At 48.3% G+C, this 21004-nt stretch overlaps 2 protein-coding genes across 3 annotated transcripts in view; one reads left to right on the top strand and one right to left on the bottom strand.

Moving 5' to 3' along the window:
• Positions 1 to 565: 565 nt before the first annotated feature.
• On the top strand, positions 566 to 6629 carry tcea1 (transcription elongation factor A (SII), 1). 2 transcript variants are annotated; one of them, XM_084447354.1, is made up of 10 exons: positions 566 to 713; positions 1761 to 1823; positions 1912 to 2017; positions 2179 to 2281; positions 2385 to 2530; positions 3062 to 3118; positions 3264 to 3418; positions 4913 to 5059; positions 5615 to 5686; positions 5834 to 6629. In XM_084447354.1, exons 1-10 carry the CDS (start codon positions 639 to 641, stop codon positions 5840 to 5842), a joined length of 933 nt encoding a protein of 310 aa, XP_084303480.1. In that variant the 5' UTR covers positions 566 to 638; the 3' UTR covers positions 5843 to 6629. The 2 variants fall into 2 exon arrangements, with proteins under 2 accessions (XP_084303480.1, XP_084303479.1); XM_084447353.1 differs by having other exon boundaries at positions 2110 to 2281.
• Positions 6630 to 9286: 2657 nt separating this feature from the next.
• rgs20 (regulator of G protein signaling 20) overlaps positions 9287 to 21004 on the bottom strand; it is a gene marked incomplete at both ends in the record, with an annotated part of 18022 nt that continues 6304 nt past the window's right edge. Inside the window, 3 exon segments of the mRNA XM_084447136.1 lie at positions 9287 to 9475; positions 11037 to 11271; positions 20238 to 20312. Coding sequence (XP_084303262.1) covers positions 9287 to 9475; positions 11037 to 11271; positions 20238 to 20312 — 499 coding nt within the window.

Below are 21004 nucleotides of genomic sequence, written 5' to 3'. Positions count from 1 at the left end.
TGTACTAGGCTGTTATGTGAGTAATCATTAAGCTCCGGGATCGTCTAGTCTGGTCTGTACTAGGCTGGTATGTGTGTAATCATTAAGCTCCGGGATCGTATAGCCTGGTCTGTACTAGGCTGGTATGTGTGTAATCATTAAGCTCCGGGATCGTCTAGCCTGGTCTAGACTAGGCTGGTATGTGTGTAATCATTAAGCTCCGGGATCGTCTAGCCTGGTCTATACTAGGCTGGTATGTGTGTAATCATTAAGCTCCGGGCTCGTCTAGCCTGGTCTGTACTAGGCTGGTATGTGTGTAATCATTAAGCTCCGGGATCGTCTAGCCTGGTCTATACTAGGCTGGTATGTGTGTAATCATTAAGCTCCGGGCTCGTCTAGCCTGGTCTGTACTAGGCTGGTGTAATCATTAAGCTCCGGGCTCGTCTAGCCTGGTCTGTACTAGGCTGGTATGTGTGTAATCATTAAGCTCCGGGATCGTCTAGTCTGGTCTGTACTAGGCTGGTATGTGTGTGATCATTAAGCTCCGGGATCGTCTAGTCTGGTCTGTTGAACACCGGCGTGCTCTTTGTGGAAAGCTCTTTTTTCTCTTCCATCTGTGGTTTTGCGCGTTTTACCCACAACAGACCGATCAGATCAGGATGGGCAAGAAAGAGGAAGACGAGATCATTAGAATCGCGAAGAAGATGGATAAGATGGCGCAGAAGAAGAGCGGGGTGAGGAGATGAGGGTGGAGGAGCTGCAGGGGGATGAGGGTGGTTGTGGTGGTGAGGGTTAGGGTTAGCTTGTTAGCTAGCATGCTAGCCATGTCTAGCTCAGATGCAGCTAGCTAGCCTAAGCTAGCATAGTGAAGACAGTTATAACTAGCATGTAGCTACATATTGGTCGTAAAATAGTAATTCTACAACTTTAGAGTGACTAGCTAACGTTACCTTGTTATGATGAATGTTTCCATCCAGGGGGCTAGCTAGGCTAGCTAACCTTAGCAAGCTAGCTGGTGTTTCAGCTGGCTAGCCTGCTAACAACAAACAACAACACCCCAACAACACCCCAGTCTATCAGTGTAGCGTTAGCTAGCCATCAGGTCGTTAGAGCACTAGCCATCATTACGTGATATAGGTAGCCGTCAGAAAGGGAAGGTATCAGAAACGTTCACGTCAAGTACCTCTGCTAGTTATCTATCTATCTATTCTAGGTCACGGCACCACTGTGGGAAACTTGGCCACTCAGTCAACATACACATGGATAATGAACGTTACCTAACCTTGCTGTTAACTGGCTATTATAACGTTAGCTAACTAGTTAACTAGTTGATAAAGGCAAGGCAAGTTTATTTATATAGCACATTTCAGCCACAGGGCAATTCAAGGTGCTTTACATGAGACATTAAAAGCATTAAAACAAAAAGCAAGACATTATAGACATTTAAAACAAAAGGCAGGACAAATTAAAAGCATTAAAACAAAAAGCAAGTCATTATAGACATTTAAACAAAAAGCAGGACAAATAGAATATAGGAATAAAAGTTACAGTGTACATAAGCGTACTCCCTGGCTGGTTATGGGAATAAACTGATAAACAGTTTCCTTATCTGGTTGATTAAAAAATAGCTACTTTACAACTAGCTAGCGGTACACGACTGTACAACATATAACTTTATCAACTACAACATGTTTGCCTTTTATGTGAATCTGTCATGCAAGTAGTGCCACAGTCCACATTGTGTTTATTGTAATTTGATGTGATTTATGTGATTGTTATAGTCCGGGGCTTTGGACCTGCTGAAGGAGTTGAGGATCGTGCCCATGACCCTTGAACTGCTTCAGGTATCTTCTTGGCTAGCTCCCCTTCTCGCATCTCACCTGCAATGTGTAGAGGTGTTGTTGAAGCACTGAAGCCAAACTCTCTCCACAGTCCACCAGAATCGGCATGTCCGTGAACGCCATCCGCAAGCAGAGCACGGACGAGGAGGTAACGTCTCTAGCCAAGGCCCTGATCAAATCCTGGAAGAAGCTGTTGGGTGGGTAGTAGTAGTGTTCACACTAACTGTTTAATGTGGGTGATTTTATTTATTCGGTGTACTGATTTATCGTAGAATAATGAATCCACAAGGAACAGGATTTCGCCCCACTGGACACAAGCGGGTTGGATTTGACACCTTGTCGTTTCATTGGGTTCCAGATGAGCCGGGAGGCGGAGACAAGCCCACCGAGGAGAAGAGGAAAGAGTCGGCGATGCCCGTCGTCTGCCCGTCACAGGGCAGCCCGGAGCCCAAAGAGGAAAGGTCAGGAAGCCAGATGCATGCTGGTCCTAAAACAGATATTTACAACTCATCTCACGGCTAGAGTGTAATATGTGTGTTGTTGTGTCCGGTCCCCTTTGAGCAGCTCCAGCAGTAACTCCAGCAGTAAGAGTGAGCCTGCAGACCTGAACACCAACACGCTGATCTCCACCTTCCCCCGCGCGCCCGGCACCTCCGACACGGTCCGGGTCAAATGCAGGGAGTTGCTGTCCAACGCGCTGCAGACGGGGGGTACCGTCACATTTCACTTTATTTGAGAAGGGACGATGCATATCAATCAACAACAAATGTAAATACACCAGATTTAGCCAGGAGGTCCCTGGCCAAGATGTTATAAATAGGCATCCTAAAATGACACAAGATAAAAGTAAACAATAACACAGCATCATACAGAGCATATGAAAGACACAGTTATAAATCAAGGAAATAAATACACATAATGGCGAAGGATTTAATTTAAATTATGTTATGGATGTAGCTCTGACATCACTCGATGTCACCCCAAGGGGGGGGGGGGGGGCTGTCTACCTGACTGACACAGATCAGTAATGAGCTCAAATGACTCAATACAGGACCTTTCTTAACTCCGTCTCAGTCATGGACTTGGTTTCATGTTGTTGTTGTTGTTGTTGTTGTTGTGGGCGGGGCATCCTGTGATGAATGCACTCGGCATTAGGCAGCTGTTATGGGTCTGGAGTTAGTTTGTGTCTCATGTTAAACTCATTATTAAGCACCATTTGACCTTGTCTTGCTGTCTTCCAGACGACTACATTGCCATCGGTGGCGACTGTGATGAACTGGGCGCTCAGATCGAGGAATATATCCTTTTAAAACCAAGAATCGACCTCATTTAGAGTACCTAGTATTTCTGTATGTTTCTGCCCCCGATATGTCCTGCTGTCATCGGCCGTGTTGAGGTGCTGTTAGCAGAGGTTAGAACTCGAGCTCCTTGACCAAGCGGCACGCATCTTCCGAGAGTTCAAGAACACCGACATGAAATACAAGAACCGTGTGCGGAGTCGGATCTCCAACCTGAAGGACGTGAAGAACCCCAACCTGCGGAGGACGGTTCTCTGTGGGAACGTGGCTCCGGAGCGCATGGCCAAGATGATCGCAGAGGTACCGTAGTCTGGAGGAGGAGCACGCCGGCCTTCTCTTAAAGGAGAGGTTCAGAATCAGCGTTATACGCCATGTTAGAAGGTTCTTAAAGGAGAGGTTCAGAATCAGCGTTATACGCCATGTTAGGTTATTAAAGGGCAGGTTCAGAATCAGCGTTATACACCATGTTAGGTTCTTAAAGGGCAGGTTCAGAATCAGCTTTATACGCCATGTTAGAAGGTTCTTTAGGATCACATACAACGGCCAATATCACAGTTTCACTAAACAGTGCACTTTGGAGATATAGCCCGTCACCGCTAACACACTCAATGGATCCATAAGTGCGTAGACAACAAGATCTCTCAAAAACACCATGGACTCTCGTTTAAAAGACAGGGAACTCCTCTAGTGATCGTAAATAACCTTATAACAGAGCTTATAACAGGGCTTATAATGCTAAACTCAGAATCTGTCCTTTAACGGAGTCTGCCTCCACGTGGCTACTGTTGGTTTTGTCCCAGAAGTTAGGGTCAGGGTCAAGGTCAGGGTCAGGGTCAGGGTTAGGGTCAGTGCTTTGTTTGTGAGGTATTGCAGTCCTCTCTCATCCATTCATCGTCTGGCTGCGTAGCTAAGCACTGTGGCTCGGCGGTCGTGGTTCGTAGCAGTGGAGGTGCTGTGTTCAGAGCCCAGAGGAGGTGCTGTGTTCAGAGCCCAGAGGAGGTGCTGTGTTCAGAGCCCAGTGGAGGTGCTGTGTTCAGAGCCCAGAGGAGGTGCTGTGTTCAGAGCCCAGTGGAGGTGCTGTGTTCAGAGCCCAGTGGAGGTGCTGTGTTCAGAGCCCAGAGGAGGTGCTGTGTTCAGAGCCCAGAGGAGGTGCTGTGTTCAGAGCCCAGTGGAGGTGCTGTGTTCAGAGCCCAGAGGAGGTGCTGTGTTCAGAGCCCAGTGGAGGTGCTGTGTTCAGAGCGCAGAGGAGGTGCTGTGTTCAGAGCCCAGTGGAGGTGCTGTGTTCAGAGCCCAGTGGAGGTGCTGTGTTCAGAGCGCAGAGGAGGTGCTGTGTTCAGAGCCCAGAGGAGGTGCTGTGTTCAGAGCGCAGAGGAGGTGCTGTGTTCAGAGCCCAGAGGAGGTGCTGTGTTCAGAGCCCAGAGGAGGTGCTGTGTTCAGAGCCCAGAGGAGGTGCTGTGTTCAGAGCGCAGAGGAGGTGCTGTGTTCAGAGCGCAGAGGAGGTGCTGTGTTCAGAGCGCAGAGGAGGTGCTGTGTTCAGAGCGCAGAGGAGGTGCTGTGTTCAGAGCCCAGAGGAGGTGCTGTGTTCAGAGCCCAGTGTTGGTGCTGTGTTCAGAGCCCAGTGTTGGTGCTGTGTTAAGAGCCCAGTGTTAAGAGCCCAGTGGAGGTGCTGTGTTAAGAGCCCAGTGTTGGTGCTGTGTTAAGAGCCCAGTGTTGGTGCTGTGTTAAGGGCCCAGTGTTGGTGCTGTGTTAAGGGCCTAGTGTTCAGGGCCCAGTCTCATGGTGTTGCCGGTGCAGGAGATGGCCAGTGACGAGCTGAAGGAGATGAGGAAGAACCTGACCAAAGAGGCCGTGAGGGAGCACCAGATGGCCACGACCAGCGGCACGGCGACAGACCTCTTCACCTGCGGGAAGTGCAAGCAGAAGAAGTGCACTTACACTCAGGTACGGGCGCGGCCACACGCACCTGTAGGGGAATAGCACATCATCAGGTACGGGCGCGGCCACTCACACCTGTAGGGGAATAGCACATCATCAGGTACGGGCGCGGCCACTCACACCTGTAGGGGAATAGCACATCATCAGGTACGGGCGCGGCCACTCACACCTGTAGGGGAATAGAACATCATCAGGTACGGGCGCGGCCACACTCACCTGTAGGGGAATAGCACATCATCAGGTACGGGCGGGGCCACACTCACCTGTAGGGGAATAGCACATCATCAGGTACGGGCGCGGCCACACTCACCTGTAGGGGAATAGCACATCATCAGGTACGGGCGTGGCCACACTCACCTGTAGGGGAATAGAACATCATAATTGAATATGTCTTTCAGATACACTATACTAGGTGGAGTGTTTAAGGTAGCTTGCGTGATAGTTTTCACTATTACCCTGAAGGTGAGTCCCACACCGAGCATGTGATGCTGATGGTGAAAGCGTTTGGGTTTGTTGTTGCAGCCTGGTCACTGTGTGTTGTGTGATTGGTTGGTTCCTCAGGTCCAGACCCGCAGCGCTGATGAGCCAATGACCACGTTCGTCTTCTGCATGGATTGCGGAAATAGATGGAAGGTATGTCGCACAGCGGTCAGCTGCTCTCACGCCGCGTCACGCGTCAGCCGGCTTCGCTCTGTCACAGCTCCACGGAGCGTTCTGATTGGTGAACATGTCAGTGTGTGAAGAAGACCTTAACCATCTCGCCTGCTTGCTTTCTTCCAGTTCTGCTGAGAGGGTAAAGGAATATCCTTTGGATTGAGAGAAGTAGCAAAGATTCCCGGACCAGGATTCTGTGTCTGCAGCAGGAAAATGACCCTAATCACAACAAGACTGGCCCGGACCCAACAGGACAAGGGGATGTATTCTGGCGTACCTGGTGCACAAATTGCCACAAAAAGACATCACAGCTGTTTTTATTTGAATATCTTGTTCAAAGACCCAATCGCAGCTGTTTTTATTTGAATATCTTGTTCAAAGACCCAATCACAGCTGTTTTTATTTGAATATTGTGTTCAAAGACCCAATCGCAGCTGTTTTTATTTGAATATCTTGTTCATAGACCCAATCACAGCTGTTTTTATTTGAATATTGTGTTCACAGACCCAATCACAGCTGTTTTTATTTGAATATCTTGTTCATAGACCCAATCGTAGCTGTTTTTATTTGAATATCTTGTTCATAGACCCAATCCCAGCTGTTTTGTATTTGAATATCTTGTTTATAGACCCGTTTTGAGTTCCTAGTCCTTTCCGCTGTCAGAGTAGATCAAGCTTATTGTCTCACTGTTTCTTTTACCATCTGTTTTTATATTTACAGGGTTTCCATGTAATTTTAACATTCTGACAACTTGAACAAACTACATTTACTTCTCCGTTTTGCTTTGACCTCACAACAGTGTAATATTTAATTTCCCAATAAAATGTTATCCATTTGATTTAAAAAAAAAAAAAAAAAGGAAAGAAAAAAAGTTGCCTTTTCTTTAATTTTAATCTTTAAATCATAATCCAGAGTTTTAATACTGGCCAGCAGGGGGTGCTAGAGCAGCAGCCCTGCCCTAGCATGTTTCCTAGACTGTTTCATCAACTGCTGATTTTGATTTTAAACAAATAGGTTGTGGTACTTATTGAGGTGTTCATTTTGATTACTATTGTTTACAATTGAACTTAAAGATTGTGATTTTCCTGTTGACATCTTTCTGACTTCACAGTTGCGCCCCAGAAGTGAAAGGCCTCGCTAGCCTCAGACCCACTGGAACCCACTAGCATTATGCTATGGCTAAGTAGCCCCGCCCCCCCCTGGGCCCCTCTCCTAACCAGGTGCCCTAGCTCAGGGGGAAGGGACCCTCTCTTCATTGTTCAAGGGTTATTTAGCATCATGAATGTGTGTCCTTTCATGCATATTCATGTGGGCAGGGTTGCCATTGGTTAAGCCACAGGAAGAAACAATTGTTCTTTTTGCTTTGAGAGTTTGGCAGGTGCATCCTCTCCAGAGCTGTGGGGGAGTGGCCTGTACTGGGGGAGTGGCCTGTACTAGGGGAGTGGCCTGTACTAGGGGAGTGGCCTGTACTGGGGGAGTGGCCTGTACTGGGGGAGTGGCCTGTACTGGGGGAGTGGCCTGTACTGGGGGAGTGGCCTGTACTGGGGGAGTGGCCTGTACTGCACCCCAGACACTAACATGCACCACACAGGAAGTCTGTTCTTAATACCACAGCTGGAACATGTATACTGGATTTGGTGCTTAATGAAAGAGAACAACGACAAGTCAGTAAAATTATTGTGCTTTATTTTATCGTAAAGAATCAAAATGCCCACAAATCATTATTTCCTTGGAATAAAACAGAACAAACTAACCGTATATTGTAAACATTCACATTATTTTTTTTGTTTAAAAATGTCTCCTGTAGTAAACGCACAGCAAAAGAACACGTTTCATAGTGAACAGAACAGAAACATGGAGGCGGCTCCAGACCAGAACCTTAGACCGGATCTGAGGTGGACCTACGTGGTGAAGTCATCAGCTCGAATCACGCTTAGTCTAAGACCAGTAGAAGAACCACCGTGACTCACACACACACACACACACACACACACTGGCAGACTGAGGTTTAGCTGCAGTCACTCTGCCCACATCACCTTCCTTCATTGTCCTTTATCATAAAAGGCATGTTGTCATTTGTCTCCATAGGCTACAAAGATGTACCAATGTTTTCACGATGAGGAAGGAATGGAGGAAACATGCAATAATCTAGTCAGCCAAGGAAAAGGACAGACCAGGTAACTTGACTTATTTAGGGTGTCCGGATACCATCCATATGGCAAAAGTTAGGAAATAAATATTGCCCATGAGAGATGTCACAAAACGCTGAATGTCAAGGCACTTCCCCGAGAGGATCTGGTCTTTGAGTGACATGTTTGTGAGGCAACAAAAAATTAAACTAGTTGATACATAAAATATCTCAACACTTGGCGGCAACTCTAACCCTAACACTTGGCAACTCCAATTTCCCTCACCAAGACAAGTAAGAACACAGTTTACTTGGTAGCTTTGGTGTCACTGCTAGGCTGTTCTGGGGAATTTCACTCACCTACTGATTCCAACAAAGGAATATTGTGTTCAGAATGTTACTATTCCATTTGTGGACCCTTCTCAGTTGCTTCTCTGACCATCTGGGAAGGTCAGTCATCTTGAACCTCGTACGAGAGTCATACTGAACGCTGTGTTGACAAAAGTAGCCATTTTATCATTTGAGGTCTATACAGTAGGTAGTTAGTCTGTAGGTACCAAATGTTTCATTTCTCTAGACTGCATGACTGCTAGTTCCTTAATACTTATAAATCATTTGATGGGATTTTCCGAATGTCAGAGGGCAGAAGCACTTTCACCTCTATCTAAAACCCAGTATGTCTGAAAGCTTGAAGTAGTGACACCTGAAGGGAAACACAGTCCCTTCCGTTCACTCCTATCCTAGCTTGGGACTCAACTTTGTGTTTATGTGACTTCAAACAACCGTTTGCCGTTAACCTTACCTGTTGATAACATTCAGCACAAGACATTTAGTACATGAACCGGAGTTGCCAAGTCACTGTTCCAGGTCCCAACCTGGGAGGTGAACTGACCCAGATCGGGGAGAATCGAAGGTAAATCAAACAGTACTGAAACTCACAAAGCTGCCTACAAGTACAGCCTGGAGACTTGACTTGACTTGAGCTTTGATTTTCATACGCAGGAAATAGAAGCAGGAATATCCCATTAATACCCCAAATTCCCTTTTTCTTTTTTACAAACTCATAAATATATATATATATAAATATATATATATATATATATATATATATATATATATATATATATATATATATATAGAATAGCCTACATTAGGCATTATGTTCGTCACATAATTATACAAAAAAGAATAACAGACCACTGAAAAAACTCAACGAATAAAATAGATTATTTCTCAAAATAAACAGGGAGAAAAGTCTGACTACTATTCCTTTGGAGTGTTGTGCTGTGTTGCTCTGTAGCGGTTCTTCTGTGTGGAGCCCTCTGAAAGACCTGAGTACCTTCTGCCACAGCGCTGATATCTCTGGGAGGGCTGGTATCCCTTACTCTACACTAACATACACACAGAACCAAAGATTCGGGGTCAAAGGGAGAAAGGTCACAGGTCGTGGCCTAGACCTCGGGGGCCTGCTCTGCCAGGGCGTTCAGAAGGTTTTTGTAGGCCGGGGAGTTCATGTAGCGGGGGTACGAGTCTCTTTGCATCAGCGTGTAGATCTGCAGCTGGGCGTCGTCGAAGGTGTGGGAGTTGGGCTCCAGCATGTTCCTGTTGATGACCTCACGCACCCTGGAGTCCAGGCTCACCTGGGGACCAAACCAGCCAACATCTGAACACATCTGAGTCCAGCAGGGCCTCCTGCTTATCTACACCAACATCTGAACACATCTGGGTCCAGCAGGGCCTCCTGCTTATCTACACCAACATCTGAACACATCTGGGTCCAGCAGGGCCTCCTGCTTATCTACACCAACATCTGAACACATCTGGGTCCAGCAGGGCCTCCTGCTTATCTACACCAACATCTGAACACATCTGGTGTCCAGCAGGGCCTCCTGCTTATCTACACCAACATCTGAACACACCTGGTGTCCAGCAGGGCCTCCTGCTTATCTACACCAACATCTGAACACATCTGGGTCCAGCAGGGCCTCCTGCTTATCTACACCAACATCTGAACACATCTGAGTCCAGCAGGGCCTCCTGCTTATCTACACCAACATCTGAACACATCTGGACCAGCCGGGCCTCCTGCTTATCTACACCAACATCTGAACACATCTGGGTCCAGCAGGGCCTCCTGCTTATCTACACCAACATCTGAACACATCTGGGTCCAGCAGGGCCTCCTGCTTATCCACACTACGTTCTTTCTGCTACATTAAAACATGATCTGGTGTCCAGCAGGGCCTCCTGCTTATCCACACTACGTTCTTTCTGTCTGCTACATTCAAACATTGATCCTAGAGACACACTGTCCACTCCCAGATCCTGTAGTCAATTCAGAGATGTAGGTACAGTATATATATATATTTTAAACGGATTGGTGCTTAAAGTACAGTCCTTCCTCGTTGCTGTGTTTGGTGTGTTCATTCTCCAAACAGTGTGAACTACATTGATGGCCTTTTTTATTTCACCTTTAAGTCCTTTTTATAATCTATAGTCTCCTTTTTTGTATCTGCTTTTTGTATATGTATATATTGATGTATATAGGCTATTCATACAGGTTGATGTATATGTATATATTGATGTATATAGGCTATTCATACAGGTTGATGTATCTGTATTTAGATTGATGTATATAGGCTATTCATACAGGTTGATGTATATGTATATATTGATGTATATAGGCTATTCATACAGGTTGATGTATATGTATATATTGATGTATATAGGCTATTCATACAGGTTGATGTATATGTATATATTGATGTATATAGGCTATTCATACAGGTTGATGTATATGTATATATTGATGTATATAGGCTATTCATACAGGTTGATGTATATGTATATATTGATGTATATAGGCTATTCATACAGGTTGATGTATATGTATATATTGATGTATATAGGCTATTCATACAGGTGTGCCATTGTGATGTATTTATATAATTGCAGCCTCTTTTAATTCAGCACCTTTTAGCCTAATTGACTGGCAGATGATGTCAGATGTGATGTCATAAAAACCTGCTACCTGTCATTTGAAACTTTGAAGTTTCCTGATGAAGACCTAAGGGTCGAAACGTTGCTTTTTTCCAATAAAGTGAAGCGGGAGATATCAGTGTAACTGGGAGATATCAGTGTAACTGGGAGATATCAGTGTAACCGGGAGATATCAGTGTGCGGATCTCTCCTCACACGCACCTCTTTGGGCGAGAGGATGGAGATGTAGTCCTCGTAGATGACCCTGGCCTTGTCCTGCACCGCGCTCTTGTTGGCCTCCTTGCAGAACTCCTCACAGGCCATCCAGAACAGCATGTTCTCCTCGCTGAACTCCGTGCGTAGAAACTGCCGGAAGGCGTTCCTCCCCGCCTGGCACGACATGAGCCGGTCGAACGACTGACCCCAGCAACGCACCTCCTCTAGGGTGGGCCTGGGACTGCACACGCACACACACATACACACACAGATACACACACACACACAGATACACACACACACACACACACATACACACACACACACACACAGATACACACACAGATACAGATACACACACACACACACACACACACACACACAGATACACACACAGAGATACACACACACACACAGATACACATACACACACACACACGCACACAGATAAAGGTTGGTGAAGGTGATGGTTAGGTGTTGGGGGTAGTGTTGAGGGTGGTGAAGGTGATGGTTAGGTGTTGGGGGTAGTGTTGAGGGTGGTGAAGGTGATGGTTAGGTGATGGTTAGGTGTTGGGGGTGGTGAAGGTGATGGTTAGGTGTTGGGGGTAGTGTTGAGGGTGGTGAAGGTGATGGTTAGGTGTTGGGGGTAGTGTTGAGGGTGGTGAAGGTGATGGTTAGGTGTTGGGGGTAGTGTTGAGGGTGGTGAAGGTGATGGTTAGGTGTTGGGGGTAGTGTTGAGGGTGGTGAAGGTGATGGTTAGGTGTTAGGGGTAGTGTTGAGGGTGGTGAAGGTGATGGTTAGGTGTTGGGGGTAGTGTTGAGGGTGGTGAAGGTGATGGTTAGGTATTGGGGGTAGTGTTGAGGGTGGTGAAGGTGATGGTTAGGTGTTGAGGGTGGTGAAGGTGATGGTTAGGTGTTGAGGGTGGTGAAGGTGATGGTTAGGTGTTAAGGGTAGTGTTGAGGGTGGTGAAGGTGATGGTTAGGTGTTGGGGGTAGTGTTGAGGGTGGTGAAGGTGATGGTTAGGTGTTGAGGGTAGTGTTGAGGGTGGTGAAGGTGATGGTTAGGTGTTGGGGGTAGTGTTGAGGGTGGTGAAGGTGATGGTTAGGTGTTGGGGGTAGTGTTGAGGGTAGTGAAGGTTATGGTTAGGTGTTGGGGGTAGTGTTGAGGGTGGTGAAGGTGATGGTTAGGTGTTGGGGGTAGTGTTGAGGGTGGTGAAGGTGATGGTTAGGTGTTAGGGGTAGTGTTGAGGGTGGTGAAGGTGATGGTTAGGTGTTGGGGGTAGTGTTGAGGGTGGTGAAGGTGATGGTTAGGTGTTGGGGGTGGTGAAGGGGATGGTTAGGTGTTGAGGGTGGTGAAGGTGATGGTTAGGTGTTGGGGGTAGTGTTGAGGGTGGTGAAGGTGATGGTTAGTGTTGGGGGTAGTGTTGAGGGTGGTGAAGGTGATGGTTAGGTGTTGGGGGTAGTGTTGAGGGTGGTGAAGGTGATGGTTAGGTGTTAGGGGTAGTGTTGAGGGTGGTGAAGGTGATGGTTAGGTGTTGGGGGTAGTGTTGAGGGTGGTGAAGGTGATGGTTAGGTGTTGAGGGTGGTGAAGGTGATGGTTAGGTGTTGGGGGTAGTGTTGAGGGTGGTGAAGGTGATGGTTAGGTGTTGAGGGTGGTGAAGGTGATGGTTAGGTGTTGAGGGTAGTGTTGAGGGTGGTGAAGGTGATGGTTAGGTGTTGGGGGTAGTGTTGAGGGTGGTGAAGGTGATGGTGAGGTGTTGGGGGTAGTGTTGAGGGTGGTGAAGGTGATGGTTAGGTGTTGGGGGTAGTGTTGAGGGTGGTGAAGGTGATGGTTAGGTGTTGGGGGTGGTGAAGGTGATGGTTAGGTGTTGGGGGTAGTGTTGAGGGTGGTGAAGGTGATGGTTAGGTGTTGGGGGTGGTGAAGGTGATGGTTAGGTGTTAGGGGTAGTGTTGAGGGTGGTGAAGGTGATGGTTAGGTGTTAGGGGTAGTGTTGAGGGTGGTGAAGGTGATGGTTAGGTGTTGAGGGTGGTGAAGGTGATGGTTAGGTGTTGGGGGTGGTGAAGGTGATGGTTAGGTGTTGGGGGTGGTGAAGGTGATGGTTAGGTGTTGAGGGTGGTGAAGGTGATGGTTAGGTGTTGAGGGTGGTGAAGGTGATGGTTAGGTGTTGGGGGTGGTGAAGGTGATGGTTAGGTGTTGGGGGTAGTGTTGAGGGTGGTGAAGGTGATGGTTAGGTGTTGAGGGTGGTGAAGGTGATGGTTAGGTGTTGGGGGTAGTGTTGAGGGTGGTGAAGGTGATGGTTAGGTGTTGGGGGTAGTGTTGAGGGTGGTGAAGGTGATGGTTAGGTGTTGGGGGTAGTGTTGAGGGTGGTGAAGGTGATGGTTAGGTGTTGGGGGTGGTGAAGGTGATGGTTAGGTGTTAGGGGTAGTGTTGAGGGTGGTGAAGGTGATGGTTAGGTGTTGGGGGTGGTGAAGGTGATGGTTAGGTGTTGGGGGTGGTGAAGGTGATGGTTAGGTGTTGAGGGTGGTGAAGGTGATGGTTAGGTGTTGAGGGTGGTGAAGGTGATGGTTAGGTGTTGGGGGTGGTGAAGGTGATGGTTAGGTGTTGGGGGTAGTGTTGAGGGTGGTGAAGGTGATGGTTAGGTGTTGAGGGTGGTGAAGGTGATGGTTAGGTGTTGGGGGTAGTGTTGAGGGTGGTGAAGGTGATGGTTAGGTGTTAGGGGTAGTGTTGAGGGTGGTGAAGGTGATGGTTAGGTGTTAGGGGTAGTGTTGAGGGTGGTGAAGGTGATGGTTAGGTGTTGGGGGTAGTGTTGAGGGTGGTGAAGGTGATGGTTAGGTGTTAGGGGTAGTGTTGAGGGTGGTGAAGGTGATGGTTAGGTGTTGGGGGTAGTGTTGAGGGTGGTGAAGGTGATGGTTAGGTGTTGGGGGTAGTGTTGAGGGTGGTGAAGGTGATGGTTAGGTGTTAGGGGTAGTGTTGAGGGTGGTGAAGGTGATGGTTAGGTGTTAGGGGTAGTGTTGAGGGTGGTGAAGGTGATGGTTAGGTGTTGAGGGTGGTGAAGGTGATGGTTAGGTGTTGGGGGTGGTGAAGGTGATGGTTAGGTGTTGGGGGTAGTGTTGAGGGTGGTGAAGGTGATGGTTAGGTGTTGAGGGTGGTGAAGGTGATGGTTAGGTGTTGGGGGTGGTGAAGGTGATGGTTAGGTGTTGAGGGTGGTGAAGGTGATGGTTAGGTGTTGAGGGTGGTGAAGGTGATGGTTAGGTGTTAGGGGTAGTGTTGAGGGTGGTGAAGGTGATGGTTAGGTGTTGGGGGTAGTGTTGAGGGTGGTGAAGGTGATGGTTAGGTGTTGGGGGTAGTGTTGAGGGTGGTGAAGGTGATGGTTAGGTGTTAGGGGTAGTGTTGAGGGTGGTGAAGGTGATGGTTAGGTGTTGGGGGTAGTGTTGAGGGTGGTGAAGGTGATGGTTAGGTGTTGGGGGTAGTGTTGAGGGTGGTGAAGGTGATGGTTAGGTGTTAGGGGTAGTGTTGAGGGTGGTGAAGGTGATGGTTAGGTGTTGGGGGTAGTGTTGAGGGTGGTGAAGGTGATGGTTAGGTGTTGGGGGTAGTGTTGAGGGTGGTGAAGGTGATGGTTAGGTGTTGGGGGTAGTGTTGAGGGTGGTGAAGGTGATGGTTAGGTGTTGGGGGTAGTGTTGAGGGTGGTGAAGGTGATGGTTAGGTGTTGAGGGTGGTGAAGGTGATGGTTAGGTGTTGGGGGTAGTGTTGAGGGTGGTGAAGGTGATGGTTAGGTGTTAGGGGTAGTGTTGAGGGTGGTGAAGGTGATGGTTAGGTGTTAGGGGTAGTGTTGAGGGTGGTGAAGGTGATGGTTAGGTGTTGGGGGTAGTGTTGAGGGTGGTGAAGGTGATGGTTAGGTGTTAGGGGTAGTGTTGAGGGTGGTGAAGGTGATGGTTAGGTGTTGGGGGTAGTGTTGAGGGTGGTGAAGGTGATGGTTAGGTGTTGGGGGTAGTGTTGAGGGTGGTGAAGGTGATGGTTAGGTGTTGGGGGTGGTGAAGGTGATGGTTAGGTGTTGGGGGTAGTGTTGAGGGTGGTGAAGGTGATGGTTAGGTGTTGAGGGTGGTGAAGGTGATGGTTAGGTGTTGGGGGTAGTGTTGAGGGTGGTGAAGGTGATGGTTAGGTGTTGGGGGTAGTGTTGAGGGTGGTGAAGGTGATGGTTAGGTGTTGGGGGTAGTGTTGAGGGTGGTGAAGGTGATGGTTAGGTGTTGGGGGTGGTGAAGGTGATGGTTAGGTGTTAGGGGTAGTGTTGAGGGTGGTGAAGGTGATGGTTAGGTGTTAGGGGTAGTGTTGAGGGTGGTGAAGGTGATGGTTAGGTGTTGAGGGTGGTGAAGGTGATGGTTAGGTGTTGGGGGTGGTGAAGGTGATGGTTAGGTGTTGGGGGTAGTGTTGAGGGTGGTGAAGGTGATGGTTAGGTGTTGGGGTGGTGAAGGTGATGGTTAGGTGTTGAGGGTGGTGAAGGTGATGGTTAGGTGTTGAGGGTGGTGAAGGTGATGGTTAGGTGTTGGGGGTGGTGAAGGTGATGGTTAGGTGTTGGGGGTAGTGTTGAGGGTGGTGAAGGTGATGGTTAGGTGTTGAGGGTGGTGAAGGTGATGGTTAGGTGTTGGGGGTGGTGAAGGTGATGGTTAGGTGTTGAGGGTGGTGAAGGTGATGGTTAGGTGTTGAGGGTGGTGAAGGTGATGGTTAGGTGTTAGGGGTAGTGTTGAGGGTGGTGAAGGTGATGGTTAGGTGTTGGGGGTAGTGTTGAGGGTGGTGAAGGTGATGGTTAGGTGTTGGGGGTAGTGTTGAGGGTGGTGAAGGTGATGGTTAGGTGTTAGGGGTAGTGTTGAGGGTGGTGAAGGTGATGGTTAGGTGTTGGGGGTAGTGTTGAGGGTGGTGAAGGTGATGGTTAGGTGTTGGGGGTGGTGAAGGTGATGGTTAGGTGTTGGGGGTAGTGTTGAGGGTGGTGAAGGTGATGGTTAGGTGTTGAGGGTGGTGAAGGTGATGGTTAGGTGTTGGGGGTGGTGAAGGTGATGGTTAGGTGTTGAGGGTGGTGAAGGTGATGGTTAGGTGTTGAGGGTGGTGAAGGTGATGGTTAGGTGTTAGGGGTAGTGTTGAGGGTGGTGAAGGTGATGGTTAGGTGTTGGGGGTAGTGTTGAGGGTGGTGAAGGTGATGGTTAGGTGTTGGGGTAGTGTTGAGGGTGGTGAAGGTGATGGTTAGGTGTTGGGGGTAGTGTTGAGGGTGGTGAAGGTGATGGTTAGGTGTTGGGGGTAGTGTTGAGGGTGGTGAAGGTGATGGTTAGGTGTTGGGGGTAGTGTTGAGGGTGGTGAAGGTGATGGTTAGGTGTTGGGGGTAGTGTTGAGGGTGGTGAAGGTGATGGTTAGGTGTTGAGGGTGGTGAAGGTGATGGTTAGGTGTTGGGGGTAGTGTTGAGGGTGGTGAAGGTGATGGTTAGGTGTTAGGGGTAGTGTTGAGGGTGGTGAAGGTGATGGTTAGGTGTTAGGGGTAGTGTTGAGGGTGGTGAAGGTGATGGTTAGGTGTTGGGGGTAGTGTTGAGGGTGGTGAAGGTGATGGTTAGGTGTTAGGGGTAGTGTTGAGGGTGGTGAAGGTGATGGTTAGGTGTTGGGGGTAGTGTTGAGGGTGGTGAAGGTGATGGTTAGGTGTTGGGGTAGTGTTGAGGGTGGTGAAGGTGATGGTTAGGTGTTGGGGGTAGTGTTGAGGGTGGTGAAGGTGATGGTTAGGTGTTGGGGGTAGTGTTGAGGGTGGTGAAGGTGATGGTTAGGTGTTGAGGGTGGTGAAGGTGATGGTTAGGTGTTGGGGTAGTGTTGAGGGTGGTGAAGGTGATGGTTAGGTGTTGGGGGTAGTGTTGAGGGTGGTGAAGGTGATGGTTAGGTGTTAGGGGTAGTGTTGAGGGTGGTGAAGGTGATGGTTAGGTGTTGGGGTAGTGTTGAGGGTGGTGAAGGTGATGGTTAGGTGTTAGGGGTAGTGTTGAGGGTGGTGAAGGTGATGGTTAGGTGTTGGGGGTAGTGTTGAGGGTGGTGAAGGTGATGGTTAGGTGTTGGGGGTAGTGTTGAGGGTGGTGAAGGTGATGGTTAGGTGTTAGGGGTAGTGTTGAGGGTGGTGAAGGTGATGGTTAGGTGTTGGGGTAGTGTTGAGGGTGGTGAAGGTGATGGTTAGGTGTTGGGGGTAGTGTTGAGGGTGGTGAAGGTGATGGTTAGGTGTTAGGGGTAGTGTTGAGGGTGGTGAAGGTGATGGTTAGGTGTTGGGGGTAGTGTTGAGGGTGGTGAAGGTGATGGTTAGGTGTTGGGGGTAGTGTTGAGGGTGGTGAAGGTGATGGTTAGGTGTTGGGGGTAGTGTTGAGGGTGGTGAAGGTGATGGTTAGGTGTTGGGGTAGTGTTGAGGGTGGTGAAGGTGATGGTTAGGTGTTGAGGGTGGTGAAGGTGATGGTTAGGTGTTGGGGGTAGTGTTGAGGGTGGTGAAGGTGATGGTTAGGTGTTAGGGGTAGTGTTGAGGGTGGTGAAGGTGATGGTTAGGTGTTAGGGGTAGTGTTGAGGGTGGTGAAGGTGATGGTTAGGTGTTGGGGGTAGTGTTGAGGGTGGTGAAGGTGATGGTTAGGTGTTAGGGGTAGTGTTGAGGGTGGTGAAGGTGATGGTTAGGTGTTGGGGGTAGTGTTGAGGGTGGTGAAGGTGATGGTTAGGTGTTGGGGGTAGTGTTGAGGGTGGTGAAGGTGATGGTTAGGTGTTGGGGGTAGTGTTGAGGGTGGTGAAGGTGATGGTTAGGTGTTGGGGGTAGTGTTGAGGGTGGTGAAGGTGATGGTTAGGTGTTGAGGGTGGTGAAGGTGATGGTTAGGTGTTGGGGGTAGTGTTGAGGGTGGTGAAGGTGATGGTTAGGTGTTGGGGGTAGTGTTGAGGGTGGTGAAGGTGATGGTTAGGTGTTAGGGGTAGTGTTGAGGGTGGTGAAGGTGATGGTTAGGTGTTAGGGGTAGTGTTGAGGGTGGTGAAGGTGATGGTTAGGTGTAGGGGGTAGTGTTGAGGGTGGTGAAGGTGATGGTTAGGTGTTAGGGGTAGTGTTGAGGGTGGTGAAGGTGATGGTTAGGTGTTGGGGTAGTGTTGAGGGTGGTGAAGGTGATGGTTAGGTGTTGGGGGTAGTGTTGAGGGTGGTGAAGGTGATGGTTAGGTGTTGGGGGTAGTGTTGAGGGTGGTGAAGGTGATGGTTAGGTGTTAGGGGTAGTGTTGAGGGTGGTGAAGGTGATGGTTAGGTGTTGGGGGTAGTGTTGAGGGTGGTGAAGGTGATGGTTAGGTGTTGGGGGTAGTGTTGAGGGTGGTGAAGGTGATGGTTAGGTGTTGGGGGTAGTGTTGAGGGTGGTGAAGGTGATGGTTAGGTGTTGAGGGTGGTGAAGGTGATGGTTATGTGTTGGGGGTAGTGTTGAGGGTGGTGAAGGTGATGGTTAGGTGTTGGGGGTAGTGTTGAGGGTGGTGAAGGTGATGGTTAGGTGTTGGGGGTAGTGTTGAGGGTGGTGAAGGTGATGGTTAGGTGTTGAGGGTGGTGAAGGTGATGGTTAGGTGTTGGGGGTAGTGTTGAGGGTGGTGAAGGTGATGGTTAGGTGTTGTGGGTAGTGTTGAGGGTGGTGAAGGTGATGGTTAGGTGTTGAGGGTGGTGAAGGGGATGGTTAGGTGTTGAGGGTGGTGAAGGTGATGGTTAGGTGTTAGGGGTAGTGTTGAGGGTGGTGAAGGTGATGGTTAGGTGTTAGGGGTAGTGTTGAGGGTGGTGAAGGTGATGGTTAGGTGTTGGGGGTAGTGTTGAGGGTGGTGAAGGTTATGGTTGGGTGTTGAGGGTGGTGAAGGTGATGGTTAGGTGTTGGGGGTAGTGTTGAGGGTGGTGAAGGTGATGGTTAGGTGTTGAGGGTGGTGAAGGTGATGGTTAGGTGTTGGGGGTAGTGTTGAGGGTGGTGAAGGTGATGGTTAGGTGTTGGGGGTAGTGTTGAGGGTGGTGAAGGTGATGGTTAGGTGTTAGGGGTAGTGTTGAGGGTGGTGAAGGTGATGGTTAGGTGTTGGGGGTAGTGTTGAGGGTGGTGAAGGTGATGGTTAGGTGTTGGGGGTAGTGTTGAGGGTGGTGAAGGTGATGGTTAGGTGTTAGGGGTAGTGTTGAGGGTGGTGAAGGTGATGGTTAGGTGTTAGGGGTAGTGTTGAGGGTGGTGAAGGTGATGGTTAGGTGTTAGGGGTAGTGTTGAGGGTGGTGAAGGTGATGGTTAGGTGTTGGGGGTAGTGTTGAGGGTGGTGAAGGTGATGGTTAGGTGTTGGGGGTAGTGTTGAGGGTGGTGAAGGTGATGGTTAGGTGTTGGGGGTAGTGTTGAGGGTGGTGAAGGTGATGGTTAGGTGTTGGGGGTAGTGTTGAGGGTGGTGAAGGTGATGGTTAGGTGTTGGGGGTAGTGTTGAGGGTGGTGAAGGTGATGGTTAGGTGTTGGGGGTAGTGTTGAGGGTGGTGAAGGTGATGGTTAGGTGTTAGGGGTAGTGTTGAGGGTGGTGAAGGTGATGGTTAGGTGTTGGGGGTAGTGTTGATGGTGGTGAAGGTGATGGTTAGGTGTTAGGGGTAGTGTTGAGGGTGGTGAAGGTGATGGTTAGGTGTTAGGGGTAGTGTTGAGGGTGGTGAAGGTGATGGTTAGGTGTTAGGGGTAGTGTTGAGGGTGGTGAAGGTGATGGTTAGGTGTTAGGGGTAGTGTTGAGGGTGGTGAAGGTGATGGTTAGGTGTTAGGGGTAGTGTTGAGGGTGGTGAAGGTGATGGTTAGGTGTTAGGGGTAGTGTTGAGGGTGGTGAAGGTGATGGTTAGGTGTTGGGGGTGGTGAAGGTGATGGTTAGGTGTTGGGGGTAGTGTTGAGGGTGGTGAAGGTGATGGTTAGGTGTTGGGGGTAGTGTTGAGGGTGGTGAAGGTGATGGTTAGGTGTTGGGGGTAGTGTTGAGGGTGGTGAAGGTGATGGTTAGGTGTTGGGGGTAGTGTTGAGGGTGGTGAAGGTGATGGTTAGGTGTTGGGGGTAGTGTTGAGGGTGGTGAAGGTGATGGTTAGGTGTTAGGGGTAGTGTTGGGGGTAGTGAAGGTGATGGTTAGGTGTTGGGGGTAGTGTTGAGGGTGGTGAAGGTGATGGTTAGGTGTTGGGGGTAGTGTTGAGGGTGTTGGGGGTAGTGTTGAGGTGACTGACCTGTCCTCGCAGGCGGAGCTGCCCTCAGTCTTCAGGTCGTAAGAGGACCTGCGGTTCCTCTCCTGCTCCTCATTCCTGATAGAGATATATATAAGAGATATGTATAAGAGATATACATGAGAGATATATAAGAGATATATAAGAGATATATATAAGAGATATACATGAGAGATATATATAAGAGATATACATGAGATATATATATAAGAGATATATATGAGAGATATATATAAGAGATATATATAAGAGATATATATAAGAGATATATATAAGAGAGATATATAAGATATATATATATAAGAGAAATATATAAGAGATATATATGAGAGATATATAGAAGAGATATATAGAAGATATATATATATAAGAGAGATATATAAGAGATATATAGAAGAGATATATATAAGAGAGATATATAAGAGATATATAGAAGAGATATATACAAGAGATATATACAAGAGATATATAGAAGAGAGATATATATATAAGAGATATATATAAGAGATATATACAAGAGATATATACAAGTGATATATATGAGAGATATATATGAGAGATATATAGAAGAGATATATAGAAGAGATATATAGAAGATATATATATATAAGAGATATATAGAAGAGATATATATAAGGGTCAGACTGAGATAAGACACACACACATACACACACTAACACACACACACACACACACAGACTAACACACACTCTCACACACACAGACTAACACACACTCTCACACACACAGACTAACACACACACACACAC

The sequence above is a fragment of the Borostomias antarcticus genome (genome assembly GCF_949987555.1).
Source record: "Borostomias antarcticus genome assembly, chromosome: 12".
Taxonomy (NCBI): domain Eukaryota; kingdom Metazoa; phylum Chordata; class Actinopteri; order Stomiiformes; family Stomiidae; genus Borostomias; species Borostomias antarcticus.
This window is presented reverse-complemented; position numbering and strand designations above follow the sequence as displayed.

Excerpts from the sequence above, each read along its gene's own strand:
- tcea1 (XM_084447353.1), top strand. The coding sequence starts at position 639 with ATGGGCAAGAAAGAGGAAGACGAGATCATTAGAATCGCGAAGAAGATG. Across the intron at positions 2,018-2,109 it reads ATCCTGGAAGAAGCTGTTGG|GAACAGGATTTCGCCCCACT; the intron begins GTGGGTAGTAGT and ends TGAATCCACAAG. Across the intron at positions 3,419-4,912 it reads TGGCCAAGATGATCGCAGAG|GAGATGGCCAGTGACGAGCT; the intron begins GTACCGTAGTCT and ends TTGCCGGTGCAG.